This window comes from Drosophila albomicans, chromosome 2L, assembly GCF_009650485.2.
Source record: "Drosophila albomicans strain 15112-1751.03 chromosome 2L, ASM965048v2, whole genome shotgun sequence".
NCBI lineage: Eukaryota > Metazoa > Arthropoda > Insecta > Diptera > Drosophilidae > Drosophila > Drosophila albomicans.
The window spans coordinates 12,135,154-12,157,811 of NC_047628.2; the positions used below are offsets into that span (position 1 = coordinate 12,135,154).

At 37.3% G+C, this 22,658-nt stretch overlaps 1 protein-coding gene across 1 annotated transcript; it reads right to left on the reverse strand.

Annotated features, from left to right (window-relative positions):
• Window positions 1-1,068: 1,068 nt before the first annotated feature.
• Window positions 1,069-22,443, reverse strand: LOC117564522 (cell adhesion molecule Dscam2-like). Its single transcript, XM_034243342.2, is given in 26 exon segments — window positions 1,069-2,834; window positions 3,116-3,197; window positions 3,257-3,595; window positions 3,707-3,802; window positions 3,866-4,127; window positions 4,190-4,368; window positions 4,426-4,704; window positions 4,897-6,028; window positions 6,091-6,311; window positions 6,457-6,924; window positions 6,992-7,183; window positions 7,311-7,430; window positions 10,736-11,242; window positions 13,210-13,368; window positions 13,429-13,539; window positions 13,602-13,761; window positions 13,819-13,955; window positions 14,330-14,534; window positions 14,601-14,850; window positions 17,283-17,400; window positions 17,810-17,959; window positions 18,041-18,202; window positions 19,656-19,803; window positions 19,925-20,097; window positions 20,771-20,926; window positions 21,969-22,443. Coding segments are annotated over 25 exon segments (6,396 nt in total). The 5' UTR covers window positions 20,868-20,926; window positions 21,969-22,443; the 3' UTR covers window positions 1,069-2,185.
• Between the last annotated feature and the right edge of the window lie 215 nt (window positions 22,444-22,658).

The window sequence follows — 22,658 nt, forward strand, 5'->3', positions numbered from 1 at the left end:
CTGCTAATTTATGTTCGCCTGGTATTTCACATGATGATTTGGTATTTTTGGGCGTTCGTAACAAGTTAGAGTCATAAACTTTACCAATGTCGACGAGATCCTTTGTAAAATACCAGGCCAACATAATAGAGTAGAAAGTGGATTGATCTGGAAATGTTGATTGATCTACCATTGGTCAATTTCTCACGTCGTGTGCTCTCATATATGGAGAGAGATCTTGCATCTGATTGGTCCGAATTAAAATAAGTGACTTTGTCTACAGCCACCTACTAGTGGCTACTTCTGTTGGCCTAGTAAAATATAAGAAAATGTCAATAAGAATGAATGGGCAGGAAACTTCTAGTTAAATTTAAATGCCACGTGGAGCAGCTGAAGTACCAGGCGAACATACTTAAGCAGCAGAAGGATTTGCCACGTAGCTGCTAAGACTGTGGTGATCTTCGCAAATCTAGAGTACGTGGTGGAATTCACTTTCTGTATTATTGCTTGTCTGGTATTTCACTTGATGATTTGGTACTTTTACTAGGCAAACATAATAGAGTAACAAGTGTATTTTTCTGAAAATGTAGCCTTGCTGCCATTGGTAAATTTCTCAAGACGTGTGCTCTTGCATGTGGATCCTAAGAGCGTGAGTCCGAGAACTCACATCTGATTGGACAGAATTCAGACATGTGGAGCTCAGTCAACAACCAGCTTCTATACACTTCTGTTGGCCTAGTAGAATAAGAGAATATTTCGAAAATTCTTAGAAGGATTTCTAGTCAAATGTCACGTGAAGCATAAAGTACCAGGCGAACATAATTAGTTAGGAAGTGGATTGTCCAGCTGTTAACTTTATGATTCTCTCAAAGCATGACCACGTGGTGCAATTGATTTTCTGTATTATTACTTGCTACGAACTTATGTTCGCCTGGTATTTTACTTGAAGATTTGCAATTTTTCTTCCGTTGCTATACTTACCCTTGTAAAAAATTGTAGGAATTGAGTTAAATGCAAATCGATATTGACTGCCGATTTGTCAGAATTGTGCTATGACAACGAATGTTCATTTTCGAAAATAAAATAAAAATGGCGAACTTTATAAATTTTTACACAACATCCTTTTAATTTCCTATTTCAATTGACAGTACAAATTGAGCTTGAGTTTAAAATATCTTAAAACGAATACACATACATCATTCATGCTTAGCATATGTAAGATTTCTTATAACATACGTTTTACACAATACATGCATATCTCCACATAGATACATATGAATGTATGTTATGTATGTACATACAATATATAACGGTCTATTTGTCGCGAGTCGCTATAATAAGTATTTGTCGTAATGATGAATTAATATAATATATGAATATGTTATTTAAAATTGCAATAATTGCTTGTAACAGTATAAAACTAGTGTATACTTAAATGTTAGCACGAGTTACTGTTAATGCTACGTTGTTTTTGTTAATGTTTATATTAATTTTAAGAATGTCAGTTATCTAAGTTACGAGTATGTTAAGATATTGATATCATTATATGTTCATTAATATTCTTGAATCGATAGCATTGGTGCTTCAGTCTAATTATACTATATTGACATTGATCCAAATTACCTGTCCCCCAAAAATGCTTGCAAGTAAATGCAACAATTATGAACTCGAAATGCTCGACTCGTCTCGATTTGCACTCGTACACCAATTAGACAGTTAGCAAATTCTATGCCTATAGCTATTCGTTTATGAATTAAGTAAATTTATAATCCAATTATATCATCATAATAATAGTATTAATAATAATAATATCTTTAATCCCCAAACTGACTAACCACTGTAAAGGTGATCGCACAATAATTGTCTATCTTAAGTCTAAATGCAAGTAGTTGATCATTTGATATTCCTTTGAACACTACAAAATATATGCAATTGTGAAATTGAAGTTTAATTGATCTTGAATTCAGTGTGACAATTGATCTTCGTTCATTTTGTATTAGGCAGTGTATGTATAATACTCTTAGTAGATCGACTTAAAGTTCTGATCAAGGAACATTTCAGTCTAAGGGCAACTTGAAGCATCAAATGAATTGTCGAATCTGAAGGAAACCTTGCAATATACAAGATAAATACATACATACATCTAAATGACTAAATATTCCTTTTGCTATTGCTAACAATAATGTTCGTTCTATTGTTCAACTTTTCAAATTTGTCCAATTCTATCGATAAACGCCGATGGCGGACTAACGTGCTTTTCGTTGAGAATGTGATCGCTGCAATTGGATATATTTTCCAAGCTGTTTTCCATTTGATATTGATTGTTATCCATCATAGTACTGCCCATGGCCAAGGTCTCGGAGTTGCTCAGCGACTCCATGGCCATCAGTTCCATGGGCTCAATGCTATAGATGTGACGATGTGAACCGATTAGCTCTAGTTGATCTCCACCTCCTGTTGATCCTCCTCCTCCTCCTCGATTAATTAATTTGGCATTCTTATCACCGTAGCCCTTGTTGTAGCATGTTATCGACGAAATACAACCATGTTGATCGGCATTTCTCTGCGGCTTTAGTTTTTCAATATATGCCCCCGGCTGTGCAATTGGTCGGGTGATGCCCTTGTTGGCTTCCCCACAATCGCGATTAAGGGTGCCGCTGTTGGCATTATTATCGGCACTTTTGTATCGCTGACGACCGGATACACTTCGGGACAGATCTGCACATTTGGCTGCATCTTTGGTAGATGCAATTGCGAGAGCTTTCCGCTGGGCATCGCCAGAATGCGTTGATTTGCGCTGTTGCTTTGCGGTCGGCTCAAAGAGCCGGTAGTCGATGGGAACGGGGTCCAAGATGCTGCAAAAGTGGATCACAATTAGGCGTAGAGTAAAGTATAAGCAAGAACACAGAGAGAAAAATTATAATTCAAACAAAGTATGATTACATTTTCATAAAACAAAATAATAATTTAGATTAAGCAAGATTTTTGTTACTGCAATTAAAATTCTATTGCTTAAGCTTCAGCATATTTATAGTACAATTATTTATGTAAATGAATTGAATTTTTCTCTCTCTGTTTGCCTTATTGATTTTCATGGGAAATAATAATGTTGATGAGACTAAGATTAGGTACTAACTTACTATGCAGTTGAGGTCTGCTAAATACAGAAGACCTATCCTTACTATTCCCTCCACTGTTGCGCATCTTCTTGTTATGAGCTGAGAATAGATTGGGCACATATATAGTTGATATTAATATGGTTTATTATCGAGCTTACCTGATACTTCCTCATCCTCCAAGTAACTGTTATCATCACGCATGCGTTCTCTTTCCCCGCTTAATTCACTGTCACTATTGAGACTATCGTATTCCTCCGATTCCGATTTGATGATCTTCGAACGTCGCTTATGTCGCTTGTCGGTCGTGTTCAAGTGATTGCCATCATCGGGTGATCCAACCATCATGCTGGTCAGATTCGCATTGGAGTTGCCTCCGCCCACACTCGTTGTCGTGCTGCGTTTCCCTTTCACGCCGGAGCTGCAGAGGGTGCTGTCATCGTATTTGGTGGAACTTCCTGTGTAGTTTAAAGGAATATTTCCAGTTTGGTTTTCATGTTCTGGCAAATGGAATGTGGCGTAAGGATAGATATCTTCTGAGTACTCTGGTATACGCTCAAGGCCAGCCACCGATTCAGGCGGAGATTGCTGGCAAGATTTTCGTACTGTACCATAAAAGTGCTCTCGACTCTGAATATCCTTGCCATCGCTCCCACCATTCTGCGGTCTCAGTGAATCAAGATTGCGGGTGAACAAAGTGCGTGGATCTACGAATGAACGTACAAATATTTAATACAATTTTTATCATTATCCATATGCTAATTCCTCACAGTTCTTGAAGCATATGAATGCGCCAATTAATGCCAAGATTGTGCCAAATATCGATGAGATAATCACGGCAATCAGATGAGCATCGCTAAACACAGTTTGCTGATCATCGGGCATCTCATCGTTGCCCAAACCACCGCTAAATCCGATCAGGTTTTGTGTTTCAAAGTAGAATTCCTTTGTGGTTGAACCAGCATTGTTGTTTGCCGTCACGCGCAAATTGTAAGCGGTTCCCGGCTCCAAATCCCCGATGATATAGCGAGTCTACAAAACGTAAAATATTATATAATTAGGAGGTAAAAAAATTACGTACTTGAAGTACTCACGTTGGTCTCGATTTTATTGGAAACAATTATCCAATCACTCGAAGATTTGTAGCGCTTAAACTCGATGCTGTAGTGAAGAATGGGACAACCGCCATCCTGCCACGAGGATAGATCCAGGATCACTGACGTGGTGTTGGAGCGGAGGAAACTGTGCTTCTGCGGTGCAAATGGTTTGTTGCCTGCAAAGCAATGCAATGAGTTAAGTTGTTAACTTTTGAGTCCACCAATAAACTTACCTTTTGTCTGAGCTGAGACTGTTGAGCTTGCGGCGCTGGAACCAATCTTATTGTAAGTATTCATAGTGAACTTGTACTGGGTGCCACACTGCAGATCTTCCAGCATATAGGAGGTGACTCGACGATCAATTTGAATCTCCTCCCAGTCGGACGAGTCACGTCTGTAGGTCAAAGTGTAGCCCTTGATGGGTGAGCCGCCAATATCGTCGACTCGCCATTGAATGGACACCGAATTCTTTTGCACCGAGTTCACCGATACAATCGGAGCAGCAGGTGGCACTAGAAAAATAATCAAATTAGTTTAAAGATTAAGAATAATAATAGAAATTTGAAACCAATAACTTCATTTACAAATTTTCACTGTTTTTCATAAAGAAAATTTGATTTTAGTTAAGATACAACTTTAGTAAGCGCGAATCTCCATCGATTTATGATATTCAATACTAACTTTGCAAGTCCTCAACTACTTACCCTGCACATAGAGCTGATAGACAATGTGATCGGAGCCTGTGGGATTACGGGCCACACACGAATAGTTGCCCTCGTGGCTGCGCTGAATGTTGCGCAGACTGAGCGTGTTATCGTTGCTCACCTCCAGCGGGAACTGTTTCTTGCCTCGGTTGTTGAGGATCTTCCATTCGGCACTAGCCTTGGGATTGCCCACAAAAACGCAGGGCAACTTAATGTCTGACTTCCAGTTGACATGCAGCGTCTGACTAAACGAGATGATGGCAGCGGGTATCGAGGTGCTAGGCACAAGTTTAATCACTGGCGTGCTCGGTCCCTGGCCCACTCTGGTGGATGCAGTTACCCACGCCTCGTAGGTCTCTCTGAAATTGAGATCTTTGGCCTCAAAGTGACGGTTGTGTGCGGGCAGCATTTCCTTAAGAATCTTCAGTTCTTGACCCTTTTCCAAGATGCGTATATAGACATTGTATTTGGTTATTAAGCCGTTGAGTCGCCGCGGTGGCAACCAGCTGATTATCACTGAGGTCTCGGTGCTCACGGCAGATTTAACCAGCTCTGGCGCATCGGGCACCGCTTCCTCGGTGATGCAGGACACAGGAGGACTCGAGACGCCCTCGCCGGCTCGTGTGAAGGCCAGCACCTGGACACTGTAGTTCGTATATGGTTGCAGACCATGCAGCACTGTGCTTAATGCGGACGTAATCTTTGTTTCCCGCACGCTGTATTCGCTCTCGAGCAGTCCCGGCTCATAGAGAAGCTTGTAGCCCTGAATAATGCCATGACTCAGTTCCTTTGGCGGCGACTGCCAAGATATTTGTATATTCTGAGCAGTCAATGCTATGCAGGTCACAGATCGCGGTGCAGCCGACGGCACATCCTCGAGCGTGTGACCCAAAGCCACTGCACTCGGTGGTCCATCTCCTTTGACATTGTAGGCTGAGACTGTAATGCCATATTGCGTATACTTCTCCAGTCCCGTCAGGCGAAAATCGTTGAGTCCCTCGGTGATGAGGTTGCCAACCTTTGTGTGATTCGCCACGCTGTCGGGAGTGCTCTGCTTCTGGTAAGAGATCGTATAGCCCAAGAGCTCGCCATTCCACGAATCGCGCACAGGAGCACGCCATGTAATCAGTAACTAATTAGAAGTATATACATATTAGTAAAGATATCGTTTATGGAAATCGTTCATAGACTAACCTGCTGTGGTCCCAGTGGCTCTGAGGTGACATCTTGAGGCGGTGCAGAGGGCACTTCGGAATCGGTTTGAACAAACAGCACATCGCTGGGTGCACTTGTGCCCAGATGGTTCTCGGCAAATAGACGAATGTGATAGACCTGAGCAGGCCGAAGAGAGCCTAGTTGAGCTGTGGTTCTGTCGCCAGGCAACAGCTTCTGATTGTTGTGCTCATGCCAGACATCTGAGTAAAGCGGAACAGGGAATTAGTAACAATACAAAATACTTATTTTTATTAACTACAAAATACCAAGATGGTACTCTCATCATATTCTAACAATTTGCATTATTTCCTATACAAATTATTATTTATTGTACACCATACACACCTCCCGCCTTTTTGTATTGCAGAATGTAATTGGATATTGGCTGTGAATCGCGATTATTGCCGCCTCCGCCTCCTAGAATGACCGAATCCTGATCATTCGGTGACCAAGCCAATGTAACCGATCTGCTGCCCAAATCACGCACATGCAAATTGACTGGGAAATTGGGTGGCTCCTGGACTTGGACATGGATCACGCTACGATCACGACCGTAAGCATTGTTGGCGATGCAAGTGTATTCGCCTCTGTCGGTTAGCACGGTCTGCAGAATGGTTAATTCCGATGAGACGCCACGAGCCAGCGGCGAATTCTTGATATGATAACGTATATCATAAGAGGGATCAATGCGTATAGCCTTCGATCGCCACGAGATCTCCAGGGGCTGATCGCCATTTGCCTCGCAGCGAAGTGTGATGCGCTCGCCGCGACGAATTGACAGCTGCTTTTTGCTCACAGTCACCGATGGGCCAACTAATTATAGAAAAATTACAGATTAGTTCTAATTTGTTTAAAAATCATTAAAATATATAAGACTTGCCGTGAACTGTTAGCTTAATCAGCGTGCTGAGTCCAGCTCCAATGCCATTGCTGGCCTGGCATAGATAACTACCCTCGTGCTCTCGACTCACTTTCGATATAATTAACGATCCATTCGAGTGCACCACTAAAACTGCATGTGAGTTGACATTGTCCATGGCAAAGCTGAGATCACGATACTCCCCAGTGTCGCCTAATTGAAAACAAATTGAGTACAAAAACATAGTAAATACATTACGAAATAATAAGTAGTTGGGACTACTAGCCTTTGAACTACATGTATAAAATATCATAAGAATCTATATTGTTGATCAGTTTACCTATAGACTGCTTCCACTGAATGGTCGGCAGGGGAAATCCGTCGGCTTTACACGATACGATAACTGCATTTCCCAAGATGGCATCTTGATCGGTGGGCTTTAGGATCCATCGCGGTGGTACTAGGTTTTTATGTTCGAAGATTCAATTTATTATCTGCAACTCCATTTAAATTCGAAATTTTGCAAGGCTCAACTATCATGCAAACTAAGAAACATGCATAAACAACACTAGAACTACAATATTGATCTATTGAGAACATTATTATTGTATATACATTTATTTTGATTGTTATTGAAATAATATTATTTTACATCAGATGAGAACAGCACTAGGGACTGTAAGAAAGTAAGGCTTGTAATTTAACTTACTTTTTAAGTATATAATTTTGATTATTAAAAACGAAATTGTTCATATTTTGCTGTAAAACACTTAAAAATTTGTCATATCACATTTCTTTTATTTGCAATGTAAACTGTTGAATTTCGATTAGTACCGTCAATTTATTTCCTACTTTTGACCTTCAAAATAAAAACTATATTGTCTCCCCCTGCTATGACGAATGATTAGTAAATATTCCTTTTGGAGTATTCCAGTTTTGTTAGTTGTTCAATTTGATCTTTGATCTTCATTAGTCATGTGAATTAGGTATCCCGATACTGTTACTGTTACTGATACTGATATTCATACTGATACTGATGCTTTACATGCGATTGAGATACTGCTTAGCTGTTAGTAAACGAAATTTGTGCAGAAGTGCTGTGTGCATTGTGCTCAGTGCTCAAGATTCCTGTCCTGAATATATGGTTACAGTTAAAATTGAAGTTTGGACTCCATTAAAGTTGAATGAATGAATGGACGGTTGGAACTTCATCAAAGTTTGCTATCTAATGAGGAGCCTATATTGATATATTTTCTAGTTTTACTCTATTATTTACTTTAATAAAAGCTGATTAATGACTTCGAATTGATTCGAATGAAGGCAATTATTTCTACAAATTCTACTAAAATTTATGTCAGCTTTGAGCATTTCTTATAAAAGTAAAAACATATTTTATATATTTTTTGTATAAATCTATATATTACTATCGAGGTGTAAGGAAATACTTTTACCATCATCAAAACATCCGATCATTTCAATCGGCAAAAATAGTTATTATATTATGTACCTGAAAGTGGTTAAATAATAGTATATTTTGAGTGAAAATTATACATTTACTTAACTGGAAATATTAGAGAACTCCTAAACATGTTTTATAAGGCATTGAAACGTGCATTATAGATAGGGGAAGTTTAAGAATGAAGAGTATATGAAACGTACTCGTTAAAACTAAAGTAAAAGTGGGAAATCCCTAATTAGTTAGATATGGACCTGCATTATAACTTCTGAATAGGCGATTATTAATAAGTTCCAGTCCTAGACAACCATTTAAACATACATATGTTACACTGATGACCTTATTCCGTATATTTTGTATGTTGGCCAGCTTCTGATAAAGCCGAGCATGGAAATTTAAATTTATGTGCGCTTTCCTCCTAGTGCAGAATCTACAATATTTACGGTGAGATTGGTGTTCGAGAGTGCAAGGTACATTTGTCAATAATGCGGTGAATGGTAGTAGAATAATACGGCTGCCGTTTTTAAGGGCTGCTCTTGCTAGAAAACAATAGTTACTCTTGATTTACCCGAAACCGAAAGAACGGCACTATATTCAACTGTGCCAGCGTGATTCGCCACACTGCACGTGTAATTGCCATTGTGCCATGAGGAGACGTTATGTATGGATAATATGCTGGAAAATGGGGCATACTGATTGATTGTCAACGACGGATCCGGGGGCAAAAACTCTTCGCCAGGTTTGGTCAACATGGTGGCGCCCGAACTTGTTTTGGCATTTGGCATGGGAGCATTGCTTAATATGGCCACATTGTTTCTATGCCAAGTGATATTGAATGGTTGGTCTCCTTGGCTACTCGAACACATTATTTGTGTTCGCATACCTTCAGTTATTTCATCTTCAAACGCAAAAGGAGAAATACGCGGCGGAACTAAACAATTGAAAATAACAAAATCAATTAAATTATGTTTGGTTTTTACGAGCAAGTTAAGGCTACAAAGCGTTAATACAGTTTTAAAACGTTGTTCAATTCAAATTTGTAAATAAATAGTCAGTTCAACTAAATGAACCAACTAGTTCGATTTCGATTTCTAAATGAACGAACTAGTTCGATTTCGATTTCTAGATGAACGAACGAGTGATTGCGTATTTGCCACTCGTTAAGAACTCTTTTTGGTTCAAGTATTAAATAAGCACTATAAATCAAAAATTAGCTTATATCAAAATATCAATCAAAGTATGACTATTAAAAATTATAAATATGTCATTTCATGTCTGTTCGTTGGTCTTATATCTATTATTATTCTTCAATAAAAATATTGAAAAACAAAAACTTTTAAAAGAGTTGATTGGAGAATATTACAAACTTTCATGTAACTTTTAATAAATTCATGTACAGATGAAGCCACTCTCAAGTGACTTAACATATAATTTATATAGTTTATTATTTATATGATGTCTTTATAATGTTTAATTACTGTAGTATACTTATAATAAAAACAGAAAACTCTCATTGACTCAATGTTACTTAATAAGACAAGAAATCTAAGAATAAAATTGAACACTCCAAATAAATATACCAAATTTTTATCTATTTGATAAGTTTAAGGCGATTTGATATTGAACAGTTGACGCTACAAAGTAATTAACCAATATGTACTTTAAATTCAATGGTCTTCAAAAGTACGGATCCCTCATCTTGCTGCCTTAAAAACCAATGCCTAATAAGCCATCTATTAATTCCAATTAATAGAAAAATAATTTAATTTTAAATTAAAAATCAAAATTATTATATGTAATTAAAAGTATATAATAAATATTACTTGACTATGATCTGTTAACTGATATAAGCTCTCTTCATATCAATGTTTATTTTATTGTTAAACTCCAATTCTTATAAAGTAACATTGTGTAGAGTATGAACAGTTTTGTAAAGTATTTTCATCTTTTGTTTATGGCGTAGATTATCAGGGTTCAGCATCCTGTTAATACAAATATACAGTTTGTAAAGCTAGACTTTGAAAGATAAATATCTTACAAGAGATATGCAAATAAAAATACAATATTTTAAAATCTTAGTAATTTAAATAGACTTAAACAAATTGGAATGTGCAATATAGAATTGTAAAAAGATTTTAGAAAAATATAGATTTTAAGAAAAAAACATGCAGACAAACTATTAACAATCGAATAAAGAACATGCATTTATAACAACATCAGCTAATTTCTATACCATATATAGTACATTGTATTGACATATTATAGTTTGCATAGAAGAGTGTAACGAAAAGTCAAGCCATTACAAGTACCATTAACTTTGAGCTGTGCAGAGTGCGTTACAGTAGCGGCATCGTTTTGGACGCGACACGTGTACGTGCCACTTTGGTCTCTCGTCACACTTGTGATGCTGAGGGCGCTGGTAAAATCATCATTTTGGCGAATTGTCACTTGGCCGTTACTTTCACCACCACTACGACCATTATCATTCATTGCGTGGGCAGCGTGCTGTTCACTTGCTGACGATGGCGATGCATAAGACGAGGCCGAGGAGGAAGATAAGTGCGATAAGTGCGATCCGGTGCCGGAACCCAATAGACCAAGACCAGCAGCGCCACCGGTACCCTTAAGCCCACCGCTGACACCGCTGTCGACCGTGGCCGTGGTGGCCACGTTGGCTGCCTGTGGCAAAGGTATTCCATCCTTGAGCCAAGTGAATGAAAGCGGCAGGTCCCCGGTGCCAATAACGCACTGAATACTTGTGCGGTCACCGACGTTCAGATCGCGTGCGAATGAGAATGGTGTAATCTTGGGTGGAACTGAATGTTTTTCGATTTTAACAATTAATTACAAATCCATAACTTTTGCAAATAAGTGTTGTTTGTTTTTTGTTTTTGGTATGGATAACGTTATTAAATTAAGCCAACACACAGTTTAGAAAACACATTATTCCCGCATCGTATTCAAGTTATTCAAATTGCGAAAGCTTAATCGAGTTAGAATAGCTTTATGAGATACATGGGAGAAAAGGAAATAAATTGCGGAGCAACTTAGCCTAAAAATACTATAGCTCTTTAAGGATACTACAATCCTACAAGCTTTCTCATCTACATCATTTTTTCCTCATATTTTTATAGTAATAAATTAAGTTTTTCCTGCATTCTCACCAGCGGCAAGGTAGACGGCAATAATTTATTGTGATTGGGTCAGTAAAGCTTCACATTCTTTGTGATTTAACATTGTCCATTATACAAAAAACTAAATAATACAAATATAAAACGTGAATACTTTCTATTCAATCAACAAAACTTTGCTGAGAAAGACAACTGCTAAATACACAGCCTTGAAAGAATGTACAACTGATCCCGAAAAAAACCCAAAACGCCAAATTGACGCTAAACCGCGCTTTGCGACTCGCCCTCTTTAGAAACCAGTCCAGAGTTTTAGAGACAGTTCAGAGGTTTGGAGCTGTTACAACTCACAACTGTGGCGACTGTAGAACCTTTTTTTTAGGAATACCGCGCGGATGCCAAAAAGCAAGTGCAGGTGCAAATACGTGAGGAATACCGAATGCAAAATGCGATTATATAAATACAAGTGACAAGTGAGAAGTGCAGTAGTGTAAATGATCGAATTGTGCAGATATTATAATTATTATAATTAGAGTAGAATAGTATTATAGTAGTACAAGTAGTTGATAAAAGTGAAAAACTATGTCAAGTTCATATTATTAATTATAAGTTGAGTTGCGTCAAGACATATTATGTACGACAGTTAACATTCTTGCCAATGAATAATGCATTTACCCAAGAGTATCCTTAGAGCATCAAGGACATCATTCATAATCTTATACATATGTCGCAATATCTTGAATTACCGTACGGATATATATAAAGTAAGGCTCTGGCAATGATTGTTATATTTACTTATTAAAATAAAGATATACCTAAAAAGAAATCTTAACTAGTTGAGATACTTATTCTATTATTAAAGTAGACTTATTCGTATTGGCATTGATAGTATATTGTTGATTTAAATAATAATCGTTAGACTTAATTTATTTAATTATTCATAATCTTAAATAATCATTGCCAGTTGCCGAGAGCATGCATTAAACCATGAATATAATTTATAATATTGTCGCATTTTATTTTATGCTTCATCCCCACCGAGACCTGATGTGGAAATGGAAGTGAAATAGGAAAACGAAATAGAGGAACGTGCTTCGTGCATTCAAATGCATATTATATCTAAGCACGTGCATTGTGCATAGTCTCAAGACGGCCTTATAGATATACATAAATCTTCTCTTAAGAGGTCACACAAGGATTATCGCGAACTTAAGTGCAAGTGCATGCTTATGTGCAGTGGAAATTATGTTAGGCTTACTTATATTATATTAAAATTATGTGTGCGTATACGTAATCAAAAAAAGTATTATTTTAATTATTATTAGTATTTCTTAAATTAATATTCTGATTTTTGGCGTGGATTCTTCCCGTTAAATTTATTAAAAATCATCCCCATTATATTGTATTAACTAGCTTACTTAGAAAATAAAATGTAATGCGTATACGTAATATGGATGCAATATTTGTTAATTAAATATCTTTTTTTGACGTAACATTTGTTTTATAACTAACTTACTTTAGTTTTGAGTGATTTGTAAGCTCTATAAATTATTAAATGTTCTATATTAAACTTTCAGCTTTCTTCTTTCTTTTGCATTAAATGAATTTTGGATGTAAAAATTTTGTTTAAAAAAAAACATTTTCATCGTACATACCCAGCACTTTGACTTCAACGGATCGCTGCGAGGTGTAATTGTGTTTGTTGCGAGCGATGCAAGTGTAAGTTCCTTGATCGGCAGCTCGTTGCACATTGTCGATTACCAGAGTTCCATTTTGAACACGCTGTCACATATTTATGGGCAATCGCATGCCGTCTAAAATAATTACAAAGTTTGTTTAGAATTTTTTCTATTTATAATTGGAATTTGTCGCACCTTTCTCGATATAAACACTCTCGATGGGATAGCCAGCAATGGGACACTTAAGGGAGAACACTTTTCCAGCGACTGCCGACAACTTGGGCATGTGTCGAATATAAGGCATGCCTAAAAGAAAATTTAAATTTTATTAAATTATATATACTAATTTTGAATATGCATTGATTTACCATAAATATTTAGCCGAGCAGAATGTGAAGCTTCGCCAGCTCGAGAAATCGCTTTGCACTCGTAATCGCCGCCATCCTCCGATTTAACTGCTGATATATTCACATGACTGATGACATCGCCGAACGTGGTCACATATTGGCCAATCATTAGACGATCGTTCTGTGGATTCAAAATAAAATTAATCGTTTATCTTTGAATCGTTTTATAAGTACTTACGTTGGGTAGCGGAAAGCCGTCCAAGTGCCAAACAATTTTGGGCGTAGGATTACCGCTTGCGCTGCATTTTAAAGAAACTGAAGGTCCTGGCTGCATTGTCTGCTCAATGAACTTGTAGAGCAACTGAGGCGACACCTCTGCAAGTAAAATAATTGTGAATATGTAAATTAATAAATTACTCTTCACTTTAAATAGCAATTCTTATAATTTAAACATGCAATTCTCGCATTTTAAAATACTTGAATTTCTGTTTAAATATTCATTTGTATTCATTTGTTGGCTTCATTTACCAAATCAAAGAGAAAATCAATATTTAAATTATTAGAATTGTTGTTCAAATATTTGGTCTCTTGCTTTTAATTATTAATTTCAATTATGAAAGTCAAGTCATACAAAGAAAAATATATATAAACACTTTTTTTTGATTAAAATTTCTTCAACAATATTTCAAAAGGTCATTTTTTTCGACTTGAACTTAAACTGCAATTTCTCCCTCTGTGCATATACTCACCTCCCAATCTCAGTTCGGCAGAACTTTGTGTTGACTCGATATCGTTCTTAATGATGCACTGATACATGCCCTTGTCCTCCTTGACGATGGATGTGATGCGAATGTGCTCCTTGGACAGAAGACGCACTCGAGCGCCCGAGCGCAGCGTTTTGCCATCTTTAAACCATGATATTTGTGTTTTTGGGAATCCCGATGTGCTGCAAATCTACTAAACGCATTAGGAAATGTCCGCAAAGAGCAAAACATTTAGTATTTGGGTCACTTTACTCACTAAATCTGCAGTGTGGCCCAGATTCACGGTCTGTACTCGTGGCTGCACGCTGGCCGTCAATGGTGACGAAACAGACAGTTCCACCTCCAGTGTCTCGCTGCCTTCGGAATTGGTGACAGTACAGAAGAACAAGCCGTTGTCTGTCTTCGACACAGCCGAAATGATTAGAGTACCATCCTTGATTTTAGCGCGTCCTGTAGCCAGCATATGCTGCATAGATTCCTCTGTACTCGATCGAGTTGTATGCCATCTAAAAATAATAATAATTAATTAGTTTATCATGCAAAAATACTCTTGTAATGTCGTTGAGTTATTCTCTGCTAAATTTATTACAAGTTCATGAGCATGTCTTAATGAAATTTGCAGAAATCGTTCAGAATGTTGTTACTAATTAAATTAAATTAAAATTCTATTTAAATTCTTCTTCTAGTTGTTTGTATTTAAAATTAAAGTTTCAAAAAGGGTGTGGTCAAGTTCTGAAACCAACTTAAACTACGTACAACCTAAGGATTAGTTTTTATTGCTCTGAGTGAAATACAGATGGTCAGATGTACATACATAAAAGAGGGTTTCCTTCCGCCTGTTTGGCACTTTAATATAATGGTCTTCCATACAATTGGATGCGGATTGAAAAGGCAAAAAATTACTCGACTGATCATGTGAGACTAACTATCTTGAACATTGGCGGAACTGTTAGTTATGCAATATGCACATAGTTTATCCATTTTTTTTAGATGTGTTCATTGAGTACAGTATTTAGAAACGGAAAAAGCAGACGAAAAAGCATCTCTCCGTATGCAGATTTCCATTTCCACAAACATTCAAATATACGAACAATTTGTATGTGAATACAATTCGTATATACATTTGAAAATTAAAAAAAAAATACATATAAATATTTTTTCTATATAAATAGGAATAAATGAATCTACATGCATACGTATGTATCATACATACATATATATGTATTTGTCTATGAACGTATTTGGAAAGTACATACAAACACATGCATGCAAGCATACACATGCAACTACACTCACACACACCACAACATACCGCACCATACCACACAACACACACCACAAAGTCACAAACCCAAGAAAATCATCATGCAGAAAAATTCAAGAGGAGAACATCGCAAATAAAACAAAGCAAACCCTAACATCGCACACTGAGGCCAAAGCTATTTATTGCGCCATAAATCATGACCACATGCAATTAGTACAAAATATGTTGCATACAAATAGGATAACAGGATTAATTAATACAAAAAAATATTTTAGAAAGTCCTTAATGTTTGAACTAAAAATGTATACTAATATATTTTAAAGAATATCATTTTGCAATGCATAAAATTGTGAATATTTAAAGTTCAATGTTATTTTGAATTAATATAACTTCGCTGTGAATCTTTCTAAAATGCATGAAAAATTTGTGTAATTTATTTAATTTACTAAACTATAACTAATAAGCTATTACAATTATTATTACAATAAAAAAAATTATGTAAAACTGTTGCTGGTTTAAAATGTATCTAAAGTAATAAATCTACAATGCACTATTTCAATTAATTAACCCATCTCATATGTAGATTGCTCGACTAGCATTTAATCCAAGATGTAAAGAGTTGTAACTTTTTCTAATTTGCCGTAACTTTGGAAATGTGTTTCCGTTCTGAGCTCACTGTACTCTGTGTTCACGACTCGTCGACTAAACGCTTGTATGTAGAGTAGATACATGTGAGTGTGTGGGTGTGTGAGTGTGTTTGATATGAGTACAAGCAGGGCATACAAGTACATACACAGATATGTGCACATGTACGATGCAACACATGTGTATAAACTTGTGTGCGTGTGTGTGTGTGTGTACAGGAGTGGAGACCACCACATCATTTAAGTGAAGTTGCCAGAGAGGTGGGCCATCATCATAGCCTTTCAGGCTCGGAGACGCCGCCGCCGCCTGAACGAGACCCAACCCAGCACAGCCCAACTCAACTCAAACTGAACCCCAACCCAGGACACACACATACTATATAAGGACACACAGAGAGAAGAAGGCAAGCAACGAAACAAATTCAGTTGATATGCTTGAGTGCATTGACATGCTGAATTTAATACACACACACATTCACTTGGGCACACATCTACATACGACATGTGCATGTGTATGGGGCCGGGGGAAACATGTTTGCGCTGGTATGAGTAAACGTGCACGTACGACAGACCAAAAGAGAAGAAGAACAGAACAATTATGCACAACTCTTTTTTCTAAGTACCTCAAGACCAAACCTACCACCATGCCCATTAAATCATTTCGTTTAGTAATGAGTACTGATGATGATAAAATGGGGAGACAGTCTGTGCCTATTAAAGGTCAGGGCTGAGGTTCACTAATTTGCAAAGAAGCAATTGCAAAATTTCGCATTTATCTGCCACAAACCACTTACATATAATACGTTAATTATGTAATATCTCTGTGCAATTTTATACTTAATTGCAATCTTCTTTTCACATGCATTAATACAGAAGATCGCCCACACTTCATTGTCATTGCAGGGATTTACAAAATATACTATTCAAAAAATCCATAAATATACCAATTATTATCTATTAAAACTGCGAGTTAGGTTACCCTGGTCATCAACTTGTAAACATAACTGATATGATGTTGTCCTTGTCTTACCTGTAAGTGGGCTTTGGATTTGCATAAGCAACGCACGCCAGCACTAATGGATCCCCAACTCTTGATGTCAACGCTACTGTTTTATCGTTCATTATGGGCGGCACCAGTTCTCGCATTTCTGTAAAGCCAATAAAACAGCAAATATTAAAATAATACGGCTACATGTTTTGCAAACATTTTTACAAACAGAAACTTTGCAGTCGAGAATGCTCGAGACGTACACACACATACATGCATGCATCCAACCACATTTAAAGCATATGCAAACACGCACACATCCACATGTATACAACTTCCCCACACTAGATGGCGCCAGCATTGCTTCCGCTGCTCTGCTCTTTGGAAAATTGTTTCTTGAATTACTTTTGTGTTGATTTTGCTATAGTTATGAAAACTTTTAGCTTAGATAAGGAGCGTAGAAAATGTCTGCCATGTCTGCGTAGCCATTGTTTATTGTAAAAATACCAAATACACCGACATATTCAACTTGTAATCATACAAAATATAAATTTTTGATCTCAACTTACCAGTTAATTGAATTTTCCCCGCATTGCTGCTGACTATGGAGTCCTGTGTTAATTTATGATGTGTGCGACAACGATAAATCTTTTGTGAGTCATTCTTGGTGATGTTATATATTAAAAGTTCTCCTGTGGGTAGCATATGATTTTTGCCATCTTTGAACGAGTAGAAATAAACAATAAATGTATACAATATACATCATAATTTATGATTTACGTATGTGCTGCAAAACTTACCGCCCTCTAGTGATGGATAGATGTTAAAGTTGGGCTCCTGCAGCCAAGAGGTCACTGTGACGTACTCCTTGACGAACGACGGAATATTGCATTTAATCAGCACGTTACTGCCAATAAATCCGCCCGGATTTTGTACCTCCGGTTCGTAGTGCTGATAAACCACTGGCGCCCCAAAAAACAACACAGAGGATGAACATATTTTTTAATTAAAAGTCCATCAACACAAACCGTTCAGGTTGCAAAAATAACAAACCCTCACCAGCTCGAATTGCAGATACTCTACCTATCTCTATCCGCCTAAATAAAATCCCTTCACAAATTCAAATTCAACTTGAGCTCTTCTCACACACACAAAGAACAATGCAAATTTGTGTTATCTCCAGTTCTTTTAAGCTTTGAGCGCTCGTTGCTTCAATTGGAATTGGACTTGGCCTAATTGGACTGGGTTTTGCCATAATAATTGCATTCACCGTGCAATTTTGCCATTGCAAATGTATGCACAGTTTGTTAACGCATTCTTATGAATATATGTTTGTAGCACATATACATGCACATATATATTTACTATTTATGTAATTTCGGGGTATTGTAAACAAAAAAAAACCCAAAACCTAAACTAGAAAGCCAAAAAAGTAGAAGTGCATACAAATAATCCAATACAAAGTGCTATGCAAAAAATATTCTAACTGCAAGCCAGCCAGTCTCCATCTCCAACTATAACTCCATCTGTATTTCTCCATTGCTCTCTATGTCCATGTCCATTTTCCATGTCCAGTGTAAGCATCAATAACAGCCATACCAAAAAACTGCATTTGTTACCACTGCAACGTGGGGTCGAAGCCGTTGAAAAGTGAGCAAAAACTGATGGGCTAAGCATGCTCGACGTCGAGCCACCCGATCTTCTGCATATTTGAGAAAAATGTAACTAAATCTTAAACAGACAAAGCAAAGCTATTGCTGACCATGAAATAATTCAAATTTTTTGCATACATTTTCGAATGCCACTAATACCCATCTAGCTTTCAAATAAAGGGTATAAAAAAAACCAAACAATGTTATTGGTAGTTGCTCGTTACAACGAAACACGTAATCAAAACTGCAATATTTTGTCAGTATGCGAATATGAAGCTATAAGCGACGTATGTGGCCCACTGTACGACTGCGAATGCAGAAGATTTGGTCATGCGCCCAACTGCCTGCTATGGCAACTTCATTGTTAAGCGTAGAGCACAGTGTATTTACATACACAAGTACATACATGACCACACAAACTACACACACACACACACACACAGACACACACGAATTGGCTTACATATGTGCAGGTTTATATATGTGTATGTGTGTGTGTTGGAACATATGCCCGTATAATTGCTTCGTGTTTTTGGGCTGTGGCAAACCCGTTAGATGAAAACAGTAGGTCACATAAACACCCATCGGAGACTCATATAAGATCCGCAAAATGTACATCCGATAGACACACACGCAAACACATATACATATATATATAGAAAGGAAACGGGCTGATTGAAACCTGGCCACATTCCAGGCATTATCCATAGCACAGTGTGCCCAAATGCAAAGAATACGCAAGAGAATTTCTTAATCAACGTACCTGCTTTAACAATCACATCCCTGGAGATGATGCTTCCCATGCTGTTGGAGGCTATGCAGCGATAGACCGACCAGTGAACATCCTGTCGAAACTCCTCCGCAGCAAATGGCGGGAAGTGCAAGGAACTGTTGGCCAGGATATGACGAACCTGCGAAAACATTACAAGACATCCCATTAGATCGTTATTCATCGTGATCATCGTGATTATCGATTTGCTTCGATATCAGTGTAATGTGGTATAAAAATACCAATTACAGTATTAAGCTCACCTTTGATATCGATGTAATGGGATTATTCTCCTTGTCCAGCCACTGTATATTGGGTACAGGGTTGCCATGGGCAATGCAATTGACAGTGTTGCCCACAGTGTTCATGAATTCTATCCTACTTGGCGGCTCCACAGAGAAACTTGGTCCTTGTGTCTCGTAATAATTTGATATCTCTGCGAAAAGATAAAATGAAAGCGAATTTGCGATTAATTTAGATACGAAATCATAGCGTTTATCACGTTTACACTTTGTGACACAAAGGCGCTATCGCTGTAGCAATCTTAAAGCAACATAAAAAAAGAGGCAGCTGTAAAAAAAAGGGTGGCTATTTGTATAGGCGGCGTGTCGGGAGTTTGAGATAATTGCCTGAACGAGAACTCAACAAACACGGGCGTCAAATTCCTTTCATCAGCGCTGAATCACATTTGTTTGCCCCAAGTCTGCATAGAAAATGTCTCGAATTAGCAAATACCCTGAACACAAGTCGCAGAGTACTCGCAGTTTAGCATTCAACATGCTATCTCCTTTTTTTATCAAGCTTCATCGGTTATCTATTGCCGACTTGCTTGCACTTGTGAGCTGAGAGCTTTGCTCCCACACACATCGCTATCTGTTGCACTCGATCAAATTGGACCAACAAATAGCCGTGCATAAAGGAGACGGGCAAAGGAGATAGCATGGCATGAATAATATAGTGAGAGGTAAGCCAGCCAAGCCATTTATTCAGACAGCGTGAGCGAGAGGGAGAGCGAGGAAGGAGTAGAGCAAGCAACGGTCAACACGTGACGCCCACACAGGGCAATAAAGCAAATTATCTTTCAATTACATAAATACATTGTGGCTTACCTGTGGCACTTGCCGAAGACGCGCACAAAATAACAACAACTATAATGTTAAATAATAATAATGTTTGGTGCTTCTTCTTCTGTGCTGTCCAAACCATCTTGTTAGCTGTCACTAACTCTGAATAATGTTCAAGCTTAGCTTCTGCAATATATTATGCTGTAATAAAAAAATATATCATTAGATAAAGTGAATAAGGTAATACTAAAATAATTAAATAAAACCTATTCCTGCTTATTAAACATGATCTGTTGGTTGATCTACAGTTGGATAAGTAAATATGTAATAATGATGAAAAGTGTTGCCTACTTTTCTGCATTACATTCAGCTTTCTAATAAATTGTCGTTATTTAAACAGCGAAACAGTCATTAAAAAAAATATATTGACTTCTCAATTATTACTCTATTATATTATAAAGGGTTAACAACGATCAAACTAAACTGAACGAATCACATACAAAACCTCTGAATATCGTTTAGTTGCTTCGCCATTTTGGCATTTGCCATTTTCTCTTTATTTTCGAATCTATTGTAAATTTTCTTTTTGTGGCATTTCCATAACAAATTTATCGCTATTTCAGGCAGCTTTTTCCAATAGATTTAGAATGTCATTAAAAATTGAACTGTTTCCTGCGCAAATAAATCTGTATAGAATCAGTTTCCTTGATTTTATGCTGCACGGTGGGAATTGATTTGCAATCAGTTGCAAAATGTTTTAAAATGTCAAAAGAGGCAAATAGAAATACATACACGCATATATACATACACACTCACACCCATACAAAATCAACATAAGCATGCTTTGCCTGCGAGTCCAAACAGAAGAACTAGAATGCGTGTTCTTATTACACGCTAACTTGTCGCGCCTCATTGTGATTATACTACAAATAATAATAATAATAAGCACTCGTAAATACAGAGTTCCCACAATTATTTCCGCTCTTAGCAAAGAGAGCAAACTGAAAGAGCGCAGCGATACCAAAAGAGAACGATAGAGAGAGCGAAATGTTTGTGCAGGAACCGTTATAATAATTAGTTATGCATCGCATGTGACAATATGATAATCAAAATGCTGTTATCATAATTCTTATCAAATATATTCATAATAATAATAATAATAATACAAACAAAAATTTGGCGCATGACATTCGTATACATTGAGATTTAGCTCATACAAACTATCATTAAATGTTATATTTACCCAGCTTAATTTTAAAATTAATTTCCAATGCGATGCCGTTTAAATAATGTAAATTATTAAGCTGCACTTTGACGTTGCCGGTGTTTTTTTCTTCTCATTGATTTCGCGACGTGAGCTTAAAATTCAATTTCGAGATGTCACTTTAGATGTGTTTGTTCACTCACAACCACAGGAAAAGAAGCACAAAAATGCAATGCACATTGTTCATGTGTAGGTGTGTATAGATGTGAGTACATATGTATGTATGTATGTATTTGCCTCTGGTGGAAAGGCTCTACTGCCATCTATAAACATAAAATTTGTATTGAATTCATGTTGTGTGTGCTCTGTGTGTTGTTTCACTCGCGCGTTGCGTTTTCAAGATGAACGACTGACTCCTCCGACGAGTTAACGATGACTGCCAACACTCGCATCCCAAGCACAAGAAGCTTTTTTTGGTGGACAGCGCAATCCCGGAGCGGATGTATAGACATTACACACGCACATATGCGCGTGAGTTTTGCGCAGATGCTGTATAATCTCGCGCACTTGGGTATAACAAATATATCGCATCGCGAGAGCTTTCATATGTAGCAAAGCAAAGCATGCGTAAGTTGAGGACTTGTCGTGCCTCTGCTGATAAGAAATCATCTGTTTGAATAGCAAATAATTATGATGTTATGTATGAACGCACACACAAACACAGCCCCA